The sequence below is a fragment of the Syngnathoides biaculeatus genome, chromosome 18 (assembly GCF_019802595.1).
Source record: "Syngnathoides biaculeatus isolate LvHL_M chromosome 18, ASM1980259v1, whole genome shotgun sequence".
Lineage (NCBI taxonomy): Eukaryota > Metazoa > Chordata > Actinopteri > Syngnathiformes > Syngnathidae > Syngnathoides > Syngnathoides biaculeatus.
The window spans coordinates 14,627,799-14,640,184 of record NC_084657.1 but is presented as its reverse complement, the minus strand read 5'-3'; the positions used below and the strand labels follow the sequence as shown (position 1 = coordinate 14,640,184).

The window sequence follows — 12,386 nt, the reverse complement described above, 5'->3', positions numbered from 1 at the left end:
TTAAATTTAAATACTTTAAATTTATGTATTTATTTACCTATTTTTAAAAATGTGTTTGCTTATTTATTTAATTATTTATTCATTCATTCATTTATTAGTCCATTTTAAAATGTATTTATCTATTTATTTATCCGTTTTACGCATTTATTTATTACTTACTTTTGATAAACGACAAGGAAAGATCAGATCTACTATAATAGGAATAATAATAATAATAGTGAATATATAGATTTTCAATTCAATTCTGACAATAAAGATCCATATCTAAAATTCTAAGATAGGGAAAAAAATTAATTTGTTCGGGTTGACCTTTTTTTCTGACAATGACTGAGGAAATAATAATAACATAACCTTTAAGAACTACAAAATTACATTTTGAACATTGAGCAAAATTCTTCACACCCTGGCAAAATGGATCGAATTTGATTTGTAATTTCTCACAACTTTTCCTTGTGAACAAAGAAATGTTTTCACGTTTTATTCATTGATGACGTGATAGTCATTATTATAATATCCATCCATCCATCCATCCATCCATCCATTTTCTTAGACGCTCATCCTCACGAGGGTCGCGGGGAGTGTTGGAGCCTATCCCAGCTGTCAACGGGCAGGAGGCAGGGTACACCCTGAACTGGTTGATTATTATAATATATACAATATATATTAAATCAGGGGTCACCAACGCGTGGGCGAATGGTAGCCCGCGAGGTATGTTCTAAAAATACCATAGGCCACAAATTCTTACCATTATTTGTGCTTTAAATTCTGAATTTGACTTGCTTATGTGAATTAAAATTTTAAAATACCTTTAATGTCATTTACTACAATAAATTAAAACAGAAATATTTTATGTACGTGTAATGAACTGAGTCTGAAATTTGCCACTAACAAGTCACGTAGGCCTTCATACGATCGGTGCTCACGAAGTAGCTCTCAGCCTCAAAAAGGTTGCTGAACCCTGTATTAAATAATAATAATAATAATAACGCTTCTTTTGAACGAGACTGGAGTGGTTTTCTTACCGGACGCGGGGGACTTGCTGCGCCGGGTCTGGATCAACGCCTTGGGGGAAGCTCGGATGGAAGACATCTTGGCATAGTTGATGGGCCGCATGATCCGGCACTCTGCCGCGCAACACAACAGAACCAAGTCCGTTGGAGTTTAACTACAGCGGCCAAGTGGACTAGCAGAACAATCAGATCAAAAACCGTCTCGGTAAACTTGGCGGCCACTTTCTGCCCCCAAGCCCCCCCAACCTCAAGCCCCTCCCCCATTTATCTCAGGTCACGGTCATCCGTAAGTCGACTCTTCTCCTTGATTGAATTTGTTGTTGTTGTTTTTTTTCTTCCTTGTTTATCAAAAGCATTCAAAATTGACTTGGGCAGTAATGCAATTAGGTTAACGATACGCGCGCGTACATTGAATAAAAATATTGTATATGGACAGAAGTGAACGTGAACGGCAGCAAGAATGGGCAGCAGTAACCCAAATCAATATTTGTTCAATATATGTTCTGACCAGAAGTCATAAATAAATAAATGCGTTATACATAAGTGAATGCCGCAAGAACGGTCAGGAGCTTTTTCTACTATTATTATTATATGAAAAAAAACATATTTACACATTTAGCTAGTAAATATTACATTAAGAAATATTTAAAATCAATGGATCATTTAATATTTATTTTGATGTAAAAATATTATTTTATTGGATTCCATTTCCCAGAGAGTGATTCATTTCTGTTTTTGTACATTTTTGTTAGTTTTATTAAAATTAATATTTCTCATTTAATATCATTGTAATTCATTCTTTGTAATTCAACACTTTGATGGATTATTCATTTTTCTTCCTGATTTGTTTATGTTTGAAGCTTTATTCATAATTTACAATATCTTCATTATAATATAAATATTTTATGACATGTAATAGTCCTGAATGAATTATTGATTCTTTGTTTTTTGTTTTGTTTGCGTCATTTGGTTTCTACTTGTTTGATGTCAATAGTCAACCTATTTATGTAACACCTCATTTAATTTGGCGCCATCTTTCCTTTTTTTTTTTTTGCTCGGGCCGGGCGAGGCCACAGGCGCAGAATGGCAGCCGGGCTCGCGTCGGATTGCGCCAGGGCGGCCGCGGCTTCACAAGTCAAATATTGCAATATTGCAAGTGCAAAGCGCCTCTGAGTCCAATATAAGCGGAGTGCCGGAACCACTGAGCTGCCTTTGTTTTGTCGCTATTGCGCGACCGCGAGACTGTTAGCATGCTAGCGCGCGTCGCGGGGCTTTGTACTTTGAGGCTGCCGCCGCCTCATCATTGTGTCATACGTGGAGGAGGCTCACAAAGCGCATGTTGCCCGGACGACGTGGACGTCTGACGCTCGGTCAGGGTTGCGCCGTGGGGACTTGTTGCGCACGCAATCATGCAAATATGCGCATATTTGTGGCGAGGTGGAAAATTCTGCGCTCGGGGGCCGCGTTTTGAAAAGAGATGTGCCGTGTAATTCGTAGATGGGGTTTTCAAAAAGATGAATATTTTGTCATACTTGTAATTCATTTCAATATAAGGAGACATTCATTTAATACATGCAGATGTAGAATTGTTTATTTTCATAATGAAACAATTAATTTTCACATTCTTGTCATATAACTTAAAATTAATGAAATCATAATGAATTAACCAGTTTCTTCATGAATGAAACCAAAAACTATTATGACAAATTGTGTGTCAATGAAAGAACAATAATTTAGTTTCAAATTTTGGCTATTTATAATCATTTTACACATATTACATAATGATTCAGATTTTTAAATTGTATGGTGAATAATTGAATTCATTACAAATAATTAACAAATTATTTTATACATTTGACAGATTACATAGGTATTTCAGAATATTTATTTTAATAAAATAATGAATTCTTATCTTCTGTTTGTTTTAACAATAATGCCTTTAATTATAATGAATGAGAACATTATAGAATAAATGGTCAAATGTTTTGACTTATAATGAATCAAACATTTCTAAAGCATCTGTAAAATGTTTTTTTCATGATGAAGTCAAATTTTTTGTCAATGAGGATTATCCACCCAGCCATTTTGCTGGCCGCTTATCCTCACAAGGGTCGCGGGAGTGCTGAAGCCTATCCTTGCTGTCAATGGGCTGGAGGCGGGGTGCGCTCTTAACGGGTTGCCAGCCAATCGCAGGGCACATCGAGAACAATCAGCCGCACTTGCAATCACACCTAGGGGCAATTTTGAGTGTCCAATTAATGTTGCATGTTTTTGGAATGTGGGAGGAAATCGGAGTACCTGTAGAAAACCCACGCAGGCACGGGAGAACATGCAAACTCCACACAGGCGGATCCGGGATTGAACCCAGGACCTCAGAACTGTGACGCCAATGCTTTAGAACTGCTCCACCGTGCCGCCTTGATGAGTATTATATCTGATTCAATTAGATTTTGTGGGGGGACTGGGGGGGGGGGGGGGGGTTCAAAGAAAAAAATGAAATAGTGTCATGAATTGTCTGACTGCGTACGACTGGCGGAATTGTGATTGCGGGCAGAGGAAGAGCTGGCGACGACGCGGAAGGGAAAGGAAGGCAGACAGCGACACACTGCGGCCCGAGTTGAAGAGGGGGGGGTCGTTTCCCCTCTCAAAGACGACGCCCTATTTTCATGTAAAGTTTCAATTTTTTTGTAAGGTAATAAGTTACAGTATTACAAGAATTGCCTTTTGTTTATTTTTTTTTTGGGGGGGGGGTCACAGTATTAAGACAATAGTTAGATACTTACAGTATATACCAACAATAGTGTTTTGAAATATGAATAAGATTTTCAAGAATAAAATCACAATATTAATACATTATGTCTGAATTTAACATTTTAGGGCAAAAGTCACGACATTACAAAAAATAATTTTGAGAGATGGTTTGATGAAAAAAAAACGGTCTTGGAAAAAAGAACATAATAATTAGCCAATATTTTTTTCTGAATTAAAGTAATATGACAAGAAAAAAAGTTTTTCAGTGTAAAAGTCGCAATGTTAAAATAATACACTTGTTAAAATTTGGACCACATAGCGAAATAAGATACACTAAATGTCATAAACAATATACAAGCAAAAATCTCACCAGTCTCGTCCAGCATCAGGTCGTCTTGGTAACGGAGCTTTTCGGGTCCGCATGCCACAAACACGTCCTCGTCGCCAAAAAAGTCCTGCAGACACGTCACCTGCAGGGAGGGGGAAAAAAACCCAAAAACATTTAGTAAATATGCGACAAAGAAAAAGTCGAGGAAATGATAACGAGTGATTTTCAAGAATACTGCTGCATTTTTTAAAAATTCCATTTCATTGCACCTTGTGGAGAGGCACTCATCATTTCATTGTATGGACAGCATATAATGACAATAAAGACTTTTGATTTGATTGATTGATTTGATTATATTATAAAATAAAATAAAATAATTAAATAGATAAAAATATAAAATATATTGTAAAAAATCCAAGTAAGAAATGTATCTATTTATTTATTTAAAGCGAAGTGTTTAATTAATTTCCAGATGTATTGAGGGAGAGAGAGAGAGAGCTATACAACAACGGGCATGGCACAAGAAAGCCACAAGGTGGCAGTGTCGGGCAGTAGTGAGACACTTGAAGCAGCCTGCAGAGAGCAATTAAAAAAAAAGGAAACATGGAGAGCTGGTTTCACTTCGCCACATCAAATGTGCCTATAAAAGAAAAGAGGCCATATGCCCCCCCCCCCAAAAAAAAAAGACGGAAAGTCGGCCATTTTGATCTGAAGTGGCATTTTCAGGGTCCACAAATGAGTTGAGGGAAGAGCCTGACTGAACATTTTCAAATTTCAGCCCCCAAAGCCAGTTTACTTTAGCAAAATAAAAATGAGTAGATATGTGTACCACGGGAGCACCCACAAAAAAAAGTCTCAAGAAACCCTGGCCGAAAAGACACAGGAAGTCGGCCATTTTGGATCCAGAGCAGCCATGTTAGGGCCAACAAACATGCGAAGTACTTGACCAAACGTTGTGAAAATCCCGCCCCCGAAACCACTTTCACCGACAACTCGGTAGTCATGACGATCATGAAGAAATCCACAAAAAACTCTCAAGACGCCAAGTTTTTTGGTTCCAAAGCAGACATTCTGGGTTTAAATTTGACAATTTCCAGCAGTCCTTCAAAGACAAACTAATGAGTTTGCTCACTGGCTACTAAATTTGAACCTCAAAGACAGGCAATGCATCACAGTTGCTTTTGCACGTGGGCGACGCATGAGAGCAAAGTTTTGATGACTTAATGCCAGAAAAAAACAGGAAACTAGTACGTTAACTCATAAATTAAATCACATGGAAGGGAAGAGCTCAAAAGTCAAAAGTTCTACCGAGGAGCTGGAGGCAAGTGGAGCTGACCGTGGTGCTGAATTCTATTTATTTGACTCGTCAGTAGAAACTTACAAAGGTTGGCGAATCTTTGACTTTTAGAGTTTGAAGCTTTGTTGTCTATGGCCAGAAAAAAGGAAAAAAACGTTGCATATATTGCATTACAATGATAGAAAAATTGGACAAAAGAAGGATAAAAATATCGCCAAAAAGGAAGAATTAAAAATAGCTTTAAAGATGATCCAAACGCAAACTAATGTGAAAGAAAAGGAATTATTTAAAGTCTTCACCGTCGCCTCCCCCAAAATATGAAAAATGCTCCAAAAAAAAAAAAAAAAGAAAAGAAAATGTGCCAGGAAAATTTGACAGAACATTGACGGAAAAGATTGAGAAAAATAAAGCTGAAAATGCTACATAATTGTTTTCTTATGGAATAAAAAAGGAAACAAAAAATGCATTAGAGAGAAAAAAAATGTTTTTAAAGGTGACAATGATAAAACAAAACTGTATGAAAGCTTTTTACAAAACTCAACCGTTGGGACTTTAAATGTTTAGATGTTGCCAACGGCTTCAATATTTGATATTTACATGTGTAAATCTTTTGTATAATTTTATAATTGGGATTTGGGGGGAGACGTGACTGAAGCAGAAAGAGGGAAGTTCGGGTCAACCTGAATTCTAAGTGGGCCGGCCTCACAGTTTGACCTCCATCTTGCTCAGGACGATAAACACCAGCTGGGAACAAACACACGGCAGCGGCGGTGGTGGCGGTGGCAGCAGCGAGATCACCTGAATGCACCGTGGCCAGATTGCGCAATGATCTTACGTAACAGCTCTCTTTTCGACGACTTCTTCTTGCACTTCACCCGTTTGATTCCTTTCACGCGCGTGGCAAAACGTGCAACAAATAGGACATCGTATCCCACAATGCACTGTCACGCCCTCAGGCTGCCCCCCCCCACTCCCCCAATCCCTTATGTTCACTCCAGCTTGACGACCCTCTTTTCTCAGACACAACATTAGGTACACCAAAACTAGCTCAATGAAAGCAGCTTGTGGTGTTCCACAAGTGAATTTATGTTAATTTTTTCTGCTCTGACTGGTGACACAATATAGAATGACACAATTTATGTAGCCGCAGTAGAATAAGCTAAATAAGGACACACACACACACACACACACACACAGAAGTGCTGAGTAACAGTGACTCAGCAGAGAAGCGGAGCAGACCCACAACAGCATCGAACATCATTCATCATCATCATCAAAATATCAAACGTGAGCTACAATCAACTACATCGCTGTTTTCTGGTTTGTTTCTCATTTTTTTTTCTTGTTTCCGATGTTTATGGTCTCGGTCACTGCAGTGCTGGATGGGGTGGGGGTGGGGTGTGAAACTGATGAGGTACAAAGACAGAAAGAACCAGCCCTGCAGATACCCACTGGAACCCGAAAAAGATCACATTTATGTAAACCACGAACCATGAACCAAGATCAAAACAAACGTAGTTCTAGACCCCACACCAACATGGTCTAGACCAGTGGTGTCAAGTTCAAGATCACATTGTAGTTTGTGTTCATTGTGACTATAAAAGTATGACTGTCTCATATTATTACACAACAATTTGATGGATAATCAGTTCTGAAATCTGAAGCAAATAATAAAAACAAAAGTTTGACCTCGAACCATCGTTCAAGTCATTTTAAAAGGGGACTCACTAACAAAACTAAACCAAAAAAATACATTTTCTGAAAAATGATTAAAATCGACACACGATTGCTTTCGCGGTCCACATAAAATGACATGGTGGTCCGGATTGGGCCCCCGGGCCTTGAATTTGATACCTGTGGTCTAACCCATACAAAAGCAGCTGCATCCTACAGCAAAATAGATCAGGAATACTACATATAGCTCTAGACCCTACAAAAAAGACAGGCTGTGTGTGTGTGTGTGTCTTAATGTGCGTGATTATAAATATGTGTACAAACACAGCTTACCACGGTATTAATAGTGGAGCCACGGCCGAGCTCTCTAAGCCACTTACAGCTTGTCTATCTTCTTGATCAGAACCAGCCCGAAACACACACACACACACAGACACACGCAGCACAGTACAGTACAGTACAGTACAGTAGAACCCGATGGCCGTTGCTCGGCAACCATGGCAAGAGGAGCGTGAGGTACAGGATGAGGAAGACGAACCGGATAGCTTCTCGCTCGAGTTACAAGCGGAAACGTGACACCGGGGGCCTCGGAGGGGCGCTAGTGAGCGGAAACTGAGCGCGGGGCGGCTTGGGAGTGTATCGGGTTCTACTCGATAGACCTTCGCAACCTGCCACGTGCGCCCCCGACAAGCGTCTTGAGAAATTCGGATCTGAAAGTCAGTTTCACTTTGCAAAATTTGGTAGACATGTCTATTATGAGGAGACCCCCCCCCCCCCCACTCCATACACAAACAAAAAACTCGAGCAGCCACGCCCCAAAAGACACAGGAAGTCTGCCGCCATTTTGGTTTGAAGTCACCATTTTATTGTCGCCAGCGGAGCCAATTTCACACAGCGACAAAAATTTGATATTTAAGATATTTGGTCAGCGACACGGTGGAGCAGCTGGTAAAGCGTTGGCCTCACAGTTTTGAGGACCTGGGTTCGATCCCAGTCCCGCCTGTGTGGAGTTTGTGTGTTCTCCCCGTGCCTGCGTGAGTTTTCTCCCATATCCCAAATACATACAACATTAATTGGACATTCTAAAAATTGCCTCGAAGTGTGATTTTGAGTGCGACTGTTTGTCTCTATGTGCCCTGTGATTGGCTGGCGACCAGTTCAGGGTGTACCCCGCCTCCTGCCCGTCGACAGCCGGGATCGGATCCATCACTCCCCGCGACCCGTGTGAGGATAAGCGGCAAAGAAAATGGATGGTAGGCGACTGTCGCAAGTCAAAAACCTCAATGGAGCCCAACCGCAGCTGCGTGTGCGTCCTCATTAAAAGAGGTTAACGAAGGCAAAAGAGATGAGCGGGCCGTTTTGGTGTTCGGATGTCATCACTCTTGCTCTCAACGGACCCGTCGGTTCTGCCGGGACGCCGCGTCACGGAGGGCGACCCAAAAGCCTACATTCGACACACTCGCGCACGGAAGGAAGCCAATCTGGGTACGCGCTTGACTAATTACCTTTTACACAGCAGCAAAAGAGTTCATATTCAATAAATTGTTGTCAATATTTGATCACGTCATATTTGACTGATGATGAGTTACAAGCGTCAAAATGGTTTATGTTGATATTGCGGCCATGTGAAGGTCGACAAACTTTTTTTTCTTCCCTCTACCATGAACCGGCTGTTTTAGTCGCGATTACAACACGGATTAAGCACATTTCACTGAGGTTTAAACTAATCTCCTATTTGTCCGTTGTGCTTTCGTGATCTTTAACAGCCTTTAACTTACCGAGAAAATATATAATTTTTTTTTTAATTAAAAAATTGGAGCGTGCCCAGCCCGGGCTGGTTCGCATGTTGCCATGCCCGTTGGCTCAATCGATAGAGCGATTAAAAATAGCAGCGCCATAATAGCCTTGCTTGCAAAGAGAGAGAGAGAGAGAGAAGGAGCAAGGGAGTTTATTGTGTAATCTCCTAGACAACCGTAACCCATGGCAACCGGTGAGCGGAGCGGCCGTTGGGAGGAAAAGTGTGACTTCAAATCCCGTGTAGGAGGATTCTCAAATAAAGAAAGAAAGAAAATATTTGATTTATTCAAGAAGTGCAAATCGGATCTGGAATCTGGAGCGACGCCCTGCTGGGTTAATCATGGCCGATCGTTAAATGGATTGGGCGAGGTCAGACGGGATGCGACGCCCGGCGGGGCGGCGGCGACAGTCGCTCAAAATGACGCCCGATGTTATGTGATCGGTTCGAATAGGTCGTTACAAACGAGTGCAAGGACCATGATCAAAGGGTTAAAATGCTTTCATACCTGCTATGGCAATAACGACGCAATGTTACGAGAATAAAGAAAAAAAATGACATTTTATCGACAATCAAGCTGTATTTGATCAAGATAGAACTGATAAATGAAGGAGAATGAAAAACGAAAAAAGGGAAACTGATGACAGTTAAATTGTCTTTAAAAAAAAAAAACAATCACAAGAATTAAGTCCACTTTTTAAGTACCAATTCAAAAAACTTAAGAGAATTTTTGAGGCAAAAAAATCCAAACTTTCTGATTTCTATCTTTTTAGAAAAATGGTTGCAGATTTGTAGATTTTTTTTAAATTAATTTTATGAATCTTGGATGGTGAGGATGCCGATGAAAGAGATTACAAAGACACAATGTCTAAAAAAAAGGTAAAAATATTATGAGAAAAACAGTCTCAGGAGACTAAAGAGCTATTTTTCAAGAAAAATATGCGTGTTTATAATCTTATTATAAGATTACAGTCTAAATAAGAAAAGTCTTTAAATTAAATTAGCATACACAAGTATTCAATTATTCGCCAAAAATCTCATTCCTAAAAAAAAAAACAAAAAACAAAAACAATTGTTTCCCTGAGTGCACTTTGACGGTCTGTCTAGTGCATGCCGAAGCAGCAGGTGGCGCTGTGGCCCCAACGTTTTGCATGCATTGTGGCCTGTGGGAAGCTGACAAACTAGCTTGCACTTTACTGATGATTTTTTGTATTTTTCCAGAAATCCAGTGACATGAATGAATGAATGAATGAATGAAAGTGTAGACACGGCTGAGCGAGTGGGCAGCCATCAAAGGGCCCGTGACTCAGACGCACACGATTGATGGATGCTATGCGGCGTGGCCGACTTCCCCGACACACACACGACGCCGTTCAGAGCGCATCTGCACTATAGCACGGATGGGAGAACTTTCTTTATTCTGACCACGCGTGACTTGGACTTTTGTGTTTTGTTTTGTTTTGTTTTTCCCTGTTGATAATTTATTTTTTTGCAAGGTCATGAATAACCTACGAGGTGCGAGTAACTCTGTTATAGAGACATACATGGAGATAGAGGAGGTGTCACAACTACTCAGCACTAGTATTAGTTGAATCTCTCTACATGTGTTGCTCCACCGTTTGTGTTGTGTTAGCATTTGACTCACCAGTTTCCCCTCCAGCGTGAAGATCTTCTTGACCACTCCAGAGTCCAGCTTGATGGCGCCGGTGATGTCGGTGAGCACCTGCTCGTAGGAGTGCGCCGTCTTCTTGTTGAGCAGAACCCTGACCGCCTTGCGGGGCTTCATGCCGCTGCGCACCACCGTCACCAGCTTGGGTCGAACAAAGTCCTTGTTCTCGCGGCTCTCGGGCAGCCCGCCGCCCCCGCCTGTGCCCACCTTGGCGCTGCCCAGCGCGGGCGGCCCGCGGGCCGAGGCCGCGCCCGACGCTTTGACGTTCACCGACCAGTTGGGGTTGACGTTTTTGGTGTAGTCCACCTTTTTGTAAGCCTCCACCGAGCTGCACACATAGCTTTGGCCTGTAGGGGGCGTCAGAAGTTAGCGCTAAAGTGATTGTGCCTCATGGAGCTACTCACCGATTGATAACGCTGACATCAACTGCAATACTGCTCATAGACACCGGGGGGCATATTTTCAGTGTCCGATGCTTGCTATGATACGTTATGATGAACTATTTGATATTTTATGGAAATGAGATAGATAGATAGATAGATAGATAGATAGATAGATAGATAGATAGATAGATAGATGATAGATAGATAGATAGATAGATAGATAGATAGATAGATAGATAGATAGATAGATAGATAGATAGATAGATAGATAGATACTTTTCTCTAGTTAAAATAGAAAAGCACTTTTTATCCCGTCCAAATAAATGAATCAACACGAATATGTGCATCAATTAACAATTTTACATACTTGTTTTAACACACACACCGAGAAAGACCTTGTCAATTTGTTTTGAAAAGAAAATGTTGTCCTTGAGCACAAAAGTTTGCACACTCCTGCTCTAGATCCTAAAACGTGACGGTTTTTTTTTCGGGGGGGGGGGTGTTTGTTTTTAAATAATGAAGAGATTTTAGGGCCTATCTTACCCTCGACCAGCTGATCGATACTGCCGATGCGTCCTGATCCGTCCAGCGTGTATATGGTGCGCACACCCTGCGGCAGGTTGACGTTGTCCGAGAGGGCGCGCGTCAGGTCGGCCAGCAGCGCGTCGAAGGTGCGGAACCGGTCGGCGGACACCGCGTACACGATGCCGTGGAAGAAGCGGTCGCCGTTGCGGTAGAAGCGCACCTTCTTGGCTCGCTTCTCGGCGCTGAGGGCCTTGAGGGTGCGCGGTGCGCGGAACAGGCTGCAGTGCGCGCTGTGCGTGGGGCTGTGCACGCCGTTGAGGCGCGTCCCGGCCCCGGATCCGGCGCGGCCGCCGTGGCGCTGAGCTCGGTCGTCGAAATGCTCCATGTCCGCGTGGCCCGGCGGCACCACCACCACGGTACCGTCTATACGCACACGCAAAAGTTGTGAAAGCAAAAACAGCGAGCGAACAGGCCCGCATCCCAGATTAGAGTCCTAAACACAGATTAAGTCTAATCCGGGTGAACTCGGAGCAAGCATGCACGATTCCGATGGAGAGGCGACCACGCACCGATCGACACCCACACAGCATCCCATAATACTGCCAACACGTGAGGAACTTACCCACACGAGCGCTGAGCGCCTCCAGTCTGGCCGATTGTCCACAACAACAAAAAGCAGAAAGTGAGCACAAAGTTGAAGGACAACTGAGGCCGCCAGACCGCGCGCGCGAGGTGCTGAAGATGCGATCAGAAGCCGAGCAGATCAGCAACTAAGTAGCAGATGCAGCTTCCTCCTCCTCCTCCTCCTCCCCCATCCACGTCACTCGTGTCGTGATTCCCATTCAACACGCACATGCAAACACACAAAACACAAGCATTCGTAACATTCACATACAGAGCACCATCAAAAAAAAAAAAAACCTCCCCATATTGACTGATTCAAAATGTTCCTAA

At 42.0% G+C, this 12,386-nt stretch overlaps 1 protein-coding gene across 3 annotated transcripts in view; it reads right to left on the bottom strand.

Moving 5' to 3' along the window:
- The window catches only part of dclk1a (doublecortin-like kinase 1a), a 32,921-nt gene extending 20,584 nt beyond the window's left edge, over positions 1-12,337 (bottom strand). The window contains exons 1-5 of one of the 3 annotated variants that reach the window (XM_061804165.1): positions 12,055-12,337; positions 11,451-11,855; positions 10,501-10,871; positions 4,132-4,231; positions 1,023-1,124 (exon numbers count right to left, since the gene is read on the bottom strand). In XM_061804165.1, coding sequence (XP_061660149.1) covers positions 1,023-1,124; positions 4,132-4,231; positions 10,501-10,871; positions 11,451-11,817 — 940 coding nt within the window. In that variant the 5' untranslated portion in view covers positions 11,818-11,855; positions 12,055-12,337. The other 2 variants (XM_061804166.1, XM_061804167.1) reach the window with 2 other exon arrangements.
- Between the last annotated feature and the right edge of the window lie 49 nt (positions 12,338-12,386).